Source organism: Parasteatoda tepidariorum, chromosome 7 (assembly GCF_043381705.1).
Source record: "Parasteatoda tepidariorum isolate YZ-2023 chromosome 7, CAS_Ptep_4.0, whole genome shotgun sequence".
Classification (NCBI taxonomy): domain Eukaryota; kingdom Metazoa; phylum Arthropoda; class Arachnida; order Araneae; family Theridiidae; genus Parasteatoda; species Parasteatoda tepidariorum.
In genome coordinates, this window is record NC_092210.1 from 61,463,231 (window position 1) to 61,471,646 (window position 8,416).

At 31.7% G+C, this 8,416-nt stretch overlaps 1 protein-coding gene across 1 annotated transcript in view; it reads left to right on the forward strand.

Moving 5' to 3' along the window:
• The window catches only part of LOC107439805 (lectin-30A), a 37,615-nt gene extending 30,823 nt beyond the window's left edge, over positions 1-6,792 (forward strand). Inside the window, exon 12 of the mRNA XM_016052512.2 lies at positions 6,573-6,792. Coding sequence (XP_015907998.1) covers positions 6,573-6,754 — 182 coding nt within the window. The 3' untranslated portion in view covers positions 6,755-6,792. The remainder of the gene's footprint in view (positions 1-6,572) is intronic.
• Positions 6,793-8,416: the final 1,624 nt, after the last annotated feature.

The window sequence follows — 8,416 nt, forward strand, 5'->3', positions numbered from 1 at the left end:
CATCCCACGGTACCTTCTTCATCCACAGCTCTTGAAATAAACATTTGACACGAATGGTAAATGGTGTTAACATTCCTAACGGGTCAAAAATTTTACCAACTGCTTGTAAGAGGCGACGCTTCGAGTTTTCAGGAGAGGAAATAAATTCCAGGAGACCCTTTACTTCCAAGGTAAGGCAATCCTCTTCTGTTTTCCACGCCATTCCTAACACCTTCGTCAAATTACTCCCCAAGCTAATGGTTGCATATTCCTCTTGAATATCGAAACCTTCTTCCTTCCAGCATTTCTTTAGAGTTATATCATTCGTAACCCATTTTCGGAGAGTCATTCTTGCTTCAGACATAATTTTCTTAGCATTCAGAGAAACTACAAGAGCTTCCTGCAAGGTATCTTCGCCTGAGATGAAATCATCAACATAAATGTAATGGTCAAGTAGTTGAACAGTTTTGGGATATTCATCTCTAAACTTCTCAATGTGGTGTTTGATGGTGGCTGATAACAGAAATGGTGAAGCGTTCACTCCGAAAAGAACGCGCTTAAACTTAAATGTTTTTAAATTCCTAAGTGATTTGTAATCTTCATTAAACCACAGAAAGCGAACTGCATCGCAATCCTTTTCAGCAAGGGATATTTGTAAAAAAGCCTTCTCAATATCAGATGTAAAGGCTATTTCATTTAGTCTAAACTGGACTAAAATGTCAAACAGAAGGGGGTTTACATTTGGGCCAGGCCATAAATAGTCATTGAGTGATAACTCGTTACTATCATGTGAGCTTGCGTCAAACACTATACGAACTTTTGTTATGAGTTTATCCTCCTTGCAAACTGCATGGTGAGGTAGAAAATAAATGGGCTTATTTGAAATAGGTTCGTTTCCTTTCACTGGCTCTATAATACCCTGATTTAAATAATCCTTAATAATTTCAGAATATTGAATATACAATTCAGGATTTCGAAAAAACTTTCTTTGTAACCCCTCTAAACGTTGTTTTGCAATATTAAAATTATCCTTTAGTTCTTTATTATCCCTTTTCCAAGGTAATTGAACCTCGTAACGATTGTCAATAAACCTGACAGTTTCGTCGAAAATTGCTTGTGCCTTATCTTCTTCTGAAAGTTTTGGATCTTCGTGTTTAATGCCAATAGCTTCTAACTCCCAAAATTGTTTTATATTATTGTTTAATTCTTCAAAATCCCGAATCAAATGACACTGAGCATGAACATTAGACGGCATTACTTCATCAAGAACACCTGTTGGTATCCATCCAAAAACAGAATCTTGCGAAATAAGTTTATCATTAACCTTATGTGAAGCTTGTTTTAAAATCTTATAGAACAGTTCTGCCCCAATTAAAGCAAGAATTTTACCTGGTTTAAAAAATGTAGGGTCAGCAAAATCTATAAAAGGAGGCAATTCAATATTTGATACTTCTAATTGAGTTGATGGAATAAACCCAGTAATTTTAGGAACAATCAAGAATTCTAAACTTTCTTTAAAAGTTTCATCTGCATTAGAAATAACAGTATTCGATTTATTTTTTATATTATGAGTAGCTCCATTTAATCCCATTACAGGTACGTTAATCGTTTGTCTTATCAAACCCAATTTATCAGCACATTCATTCATCAAAATATTTACATTACTCCCGCTATCTAAAACAGCGCGCAATTTGTAGCGCATCCCGTAAGAATCCTTAATGAAAATATAACACGTACTTAATAATACAGATTTTTTCTCTTTCATTACATTACTCAGAGTTTGGAAATGTTTAGTTTCTGAACTGTCCGGCGACACTTGAAGGTCTTTGCCAGTCAAAACAACCGATGAATCAAACGGTGGAGAGGCGCAACTATTAGTTTCAGTTTCACATCGCGGTTTGATCTCCTCATTTCGATGTAAAAGTGTGTTATGACGTAACGGGCAATAAAAACAGTTATATTTGGAAGAGCATAATTTCGCATGATGATTTTTAAAACAGTTAAAACAAAGTTTATTTTGTTTTACGTATTCATATCATATCTTTCTGAAACATTCATTGAAAGAAACTTTGAACATTTATTTAAAGGATGCGCATTTTTACACAAAACACATGTTTTTTGTTTTGATTTATCATTTGAATTCAGCATAAAAGTTTTAGATTTATTTAAATAAGGGGAGTGTTTGTTAGAAGGTTTGACACACAAACATTGATTTACACTTTCTAGAGTTGAACTTCTGCTTTCTAGAAATGACATTTATTCTGTGAATTTCGGATATTCTGCTTTCTTAGTTGTGTATTCGAATAATTTTCGTGTTTCCCTATCCAATTTTTGAAGGATAATATTTATTAGGAATGCTTCCGAAAGATTATTTTGCTCATATTTTAAGACCTTTAAAGCTCGTAAGTTTTTGTTTACGCAGTCTAAGAATTTTCTTAATTCCTTTGAAGATTCATGTTGAATTTTCTCATAATTAATTATAGCAGTTAAATGAGTGTCAACTAGCATTCTATGATTTTCGAATCTCTCTGTTAGTGCTGTAAATAAGGATTCAAATGAATCATCAGCACTTTCTAGTTGTTTAGCTTCGGCACTTAAAGAAGCGCGCAAATAATACAGTTTTTGGGCATCATTTAACTGTTCATTGTTTGAAATTACATGTTCAAATTGAGTTTTGAAATTAGACCACTCTTCATACTTTCCAGTAAAAACAGGAAGTGGTATTTCGGGTAACTTAACCTTTACTTTTGATTCAGTTTTTGTTTCCGAACATTCTGATGCAAAAACATTAGAGCAGTTTACATTCTTAATTGAATCAATAAATAGTCTGAATTTTACCTCCAAATTTTCCAGTCTTGATTCAGTATCTTCCAAGTCATTTTCGACGTCTGGAATCTCATTAAAGTTCGGTAAGTCATAGTATTGTTCACGGATATGGTAAAGGCGATTTTGAAGCGTTTCAACTTTTTTCAATTTCACTTCTAGTTCACTTACTGATATATCCGATCAACTTACTGATATATCCGATTAACTTACTGATATATCCGATTTCAAATTTCGTTATCGAGCATTTGATAGCTCCCTTCGAACGATTTAATTTCTCCATAGGCTTTGTTGGTACGTCTCGTAATCGACGGACCACTTATGTTTAAGATATTAGAGATATCGAGAGATGATGTAAGTTATTCGTACATTAAACTGTAAATAAATGACGGACCATATGTCTTTTCATTAGTTTATTTAGACACAAACATGACATAGAAAAGGTAAAGGTAGATATTGGGGAAAATTCCCGCAAAGAGAAAGCTGCCGTTCTCTTAAACATGACAACATCATCTGCCCTGCAAAAGCGCTCGTAACAGTACGCGCATGCGCGGACAAGTGTGATGGGTAAAAATTATTCTTTTTTAAATGTTGCTGAAAGTTTCAGTAAAATTTGTGTTTACATTTTATTTATCATTTTTTGAATTTGCTATTTAATAAAATATTTGTTATCTAAGGTTGCTTACTTTAATTTTAGTTTATCACTTCTAACAATCACACTTCCATAGGAAAAAAATACAAATTATAATCATGCTTTTGATATGTTTTTTTTTTCTATCTAAACCTTGAAGACTGCATTTGATTTTCTAAAGTTTCCTAAGCTCATTTTATGTCATTGTTTATAAACAATTTCCATTTTATTACGTATGCTCTAGTTCTAATAACATGCAAAACATAATCATTAAAATCCAAAATAATCATCTACTAAAAATGTAAGTATCATATTATAAAAATTAGACCCCTTTCTCAGTTTTATGTCAAAACTATAATAATAATAAATGTGTAAAATCCCTTTAAAAATATATTTCTTTGTTTTTAATCTATACATTTTATAACAAAAAGTTAGATAAAATTTTCCAATTTATAAAATAAAACTGGTTTTTAATGCTTAAAAATATATTTTTTTCATTCACACAGCAGTTACTTTTGTTAGAATTGATTTATTGTTAATCATTTCTGAAAAAAAAAATATATATATTAAGCATTTTTACACAATTTAAAAACATTTAATCTAGACAAAAAAAAAATTTTAATAATTTGTAGACAGTAAAAAATTAGTGGAAGAGTAACGAAAAAGTGCCGCGAAACAGAAGGAAAAAAAAACCCGTCATCGTCAGAAGTGATCATCAAATCTGGGCCTAACTGTATGAGTCATCGTTTTGCGTCCTTCCGCTTTCTTCCCTTCTAGGAGGTATTGGCAGAGGTGATCTCATTTATGAGTAAACTTCCTCAATAGAGAAAGGGAAGGAAATTTTTCTCCATATCCTTGTTTGGCTCAGTGACCAACCACAGGATTTCTACTGTTTGTCTACGATAGGTACTCTGACCGCCACAAAGTCTGCGACAGTCTGGTGCTATAGAAACAAGAAGAGGGCATTTTAGGGAGGGTAGCTTCGATGATAGCTTGTATGGGAAGTATACCAGATTGGCTGACTCAGCCACCAGTAGGAGACTAATTTAATCTGATTCAATAACTTTTTTACGATTCGCATGAATATTTCTTTCTTACTTGAAATGATTCTCTCTACTCAATCAGTTGTTATTTTTTAAATACAAAGGAAAAAAAGTGAACAAATTCTGATATTAAGGGTAGTACAGGTTTTTTTAATTTTACGATATTTATTATGAATGTTCATTGATTGTCAGATGGTTTAATTTCTAAACTTGCACATTTTTTAAAACAGTTAATTTCTTTTATTATTTGAGTTTTCTGGAAAAAGTGAAGTGCTTAAACTTATTAACTCTGATTTTAAAAGGAGATAAAACTTTTGCTGAAAATAGAAATAGTTCACGTTATCTGTGCCGAAAAAATATTAAATATCTTTGTTCTTATTATTTATTTATTTTTTAAACTGAAAGCAAGTTACCGCATATAGGATGAAATCTAAAACTATCAACGATGAATTTTATCTGCACCCATCAAACCATCTGAAATTATCTAAGTTTTTTTTGTTGCTTAAATTACGTTTTCTTACCTGTATTTTAATGTAACCTGTATAGTTTTTCTCACTATTTATTAAAAAAAAAGTCTAACAGTTTTTTATTATCAAAATTATATTTTCATTTTTTTTCTTAATAACCAATTTACTACGTATGATAAAGTTATAGATGAGTTATTTATTAATAAAACATTGAGCTTGCTTTAAACAATTTTATACAATTTCCATACATATCCTATTTATCAATCATTACATAGAAATAATAATTTTAAATTGTCATTGAGTCAAAATTTTAATAGCGGTTCACCCAAAATTTGATATCATAATTTTTACATTTTTTGTTGTTTTGTGAAAAGTATATATTATACAAAACAATAGCCCAAAACGATTTTTTTTTATCTAATTAATTTTACAAGATGTTAACAATTAAATTTTGAAGTTCTTTTTAATTAAAAAATAAATATCTAAGGATATAATAAATGGATTTTAAATAATTGTATCTCATTTTACGAGGAAGTTCTTGACAAAATAGTTATAAATAAAATATATTCTTCTAGTTCCAAGTTTCAACTCAAAAAATTATGTAAATAAATTATAAATAACTAATTATTCATAATATTATTCACCTAAAATTATAAATTTATTATTTTATATAATGTTTGTTATTTTGTGAAACTTTAGTTCAGGTTTTTAAATTCCCTCCAAATCAACTGATACAGTGCAATTGAGCGATCAGCAAAGTGGAGTGGCAGAGCGCGCAGCGGTGCAGTGTTTCGCGTAATAAGCTATAACTTTTTATAGAATTGCGATCCATTTTTTTTTTTTGAAAAGCCATTTTGTTCAGAATAAAATTTACTTTAAAATGGGTTTTGTTTGAACTTTGAACGACATTAACAACATTTTTGTTTTTCATTTTACAACTTAATTTTGCAATAAAAATTAAATTTTTTAAACATTTGTTTTATTATAATTATTTTATAAAGAACTTCAATTATTTCCGCGTAAAATGAGATACATTTTTTTTTTAAATCCATTCATTCTATTCTTAGATATTTATTTTTTAATTAAAAAAAGCTTTGAAATTTAATTGTAAATATCTTGTAAAATAAATTAAATAAAAAAAATCGTTTTGGGCTATTGTTTTGTATAATATATACTTTTTAAAAAACAGTAAAAAATGTAAAAATTATGATATCAAATTTTTGATGCTACCGCTATTAAAATTCCGACTTTTTTAAAAAAGAGAAAAATCGAACGATCTAAACGATGTTTCAGATACGAATACTTATTTCTCTTCACTCTAGAGCTAACACAATAGACCGAAGAAACAGATCTCATTTTCTCGCGCCAAAACCAGTCTTAAAGAGGAACCCGCACCCCTACTTGAAATAATCATACCTCGTAACCATAGTCACCGCCACCCCTCCAGACGAATGTCTGTCGGAGTACTCGGTGGGTCTTAAGTAGCGGAGCCTCTGGTCCGGAATCCGATTCTCTAAGCACTTGTTGATTAGTTGAAGCATAAATTTTTTCATTCACTGATTTTTAAAATGTTCATAGTATGTTAAGAGTGACAATTACAGAACACTTTGTATAAATATTTTATTCTAGAATCTTTTATGTGGGTTGACGGAAGTACTCTTGAGTTTCTAAATTGGGATGAAAAAGAACCAAGTGATTATCCGGAGGATAGAGGATGTGTTGCCATTTCTCAATCAACTGGAAAATGGAGAACGGTACCCTGCAACTCTGGAGGGCTTACTGTTTGTCAAGCTCCGAAAGTACAGAAATGATGTAGTTATTAATTTGAATAAAACGTTATGGATAATTATTGCGCTAAGTCTTCTTAATACACATTTTTTTACCCTAATTAAAATTAGGGTTGCATTGTTTACATATTGCAGTAAATTTTATTTATTTATTTCTTTTTTTCGAATGGCAGGCACTGAACTTTATTCGTTTCGCCTTAGAAGATGCCAGAGGTGTTACTCATTTCGCGTTACCCAGTGGGCACCTGTGAACCAAAGTCACGGAGGCGAGTAACATTGCCCACGCCACACTGCCACAAACCCGCTCATAGGGTGGGCCACATTCACACATCACACACAACAGAGGACAACACAAGAGAGAGAAACATCCATGCCCAGAGCCGGATTTGAACCCGCGGCCATTGGCTTGACAGTCAGGCGAGCTAACCACTCGGCCACCTGGCCGGCAGTAAATTTTTATTTAAAAAATTTCGTATCTCGAATAAAAAAATATGTGTTTGAATATCAAATGGAGGAATTAGGGAAGATTCAAAATTATTTAGAATTCGAAAAAGAAATTTGTTTGTTCCTTCTAAACCAAATAAGTAAATATATAACTAGTTAAAAAATTGAATGAATTTAAAAATGAAAAAAAAAATTTAAGTCTTTGATTTGTTTTTTTAAAAAAAGATTAATAGAGTTAAGCGAAAAATATTTTTAATAAATACCGAGCATGGAAAAAGAAAACTAGCAAAATGAAGCTTATGATGCGGCGACACAGATTCGATCAATCAGTACGAGCTCCCCGCTTTGCTGTTCCACGATGCGGAAAATGATATACTTTACAACACAAGAAATATATAAATTCTAGGAAGCATAGTTTGAACTCGATTGGCCTCGATTAGTAAATCGTGGTATGTAGCAAAAAAATAAATAAAGAAAAATAAAGAAAAGAAAAAAATCATAAAAAAAACTTTCTTATTCAAATTTACCAAAAATCGGGTTTCAAAGTACGACCCAACTTATCTATTCATAATTTATCTTCGTGTAAAATTTCGTGTCAAAAAAAAAATTTTTTTTATCGTAAAAGTGCATTGAATCCCTAGTCAGTCAATCACACTTCTTATCTTGTTATATATAAAAGATACTGTACTGAAATCAGAAGTTTAATGCGTAAATGTGAAGATAATCCCAAGTTTTGTCTGAAATTTCTTTTGCGCATTTTTAGCCATTTTTATTATAATTAGGAGGCTCCGCTCATCATCATCCTAGTTAATTGTCATCTTCATCATTGTTTTTTCCCTTAACCGTACACATATATATAATACATATAACATACATATTTCAGCTGGGATAGTCTGGTCGGTAGGGTGCTGGGCCCATGTCCGAGAGTTCGTGGGTCCCAACCCCGCCGGCCGAAGACTCCCCGTGTAGTAAATCTGTAGAGTCGCAAAAGTCCTCCATGTTCCTATAACAAATCAATACCTCTGGGAGTTCTTGAGTGGAGATCGATCGTTCTCTGATTCAGGTCAAAACTACGATCTGTGGATGAATGAATGGGTCCGCCCTATAATCGGGTGTGACGTATGGTGTAGCAGAAGTCAAATTCTTGGCCATAGATGGCTCCACTGGAAGAACAATCGCACCCCCTCTGCCTAAACAGGCATACGTCAACAACAGCAATATATATATATATATATATATATA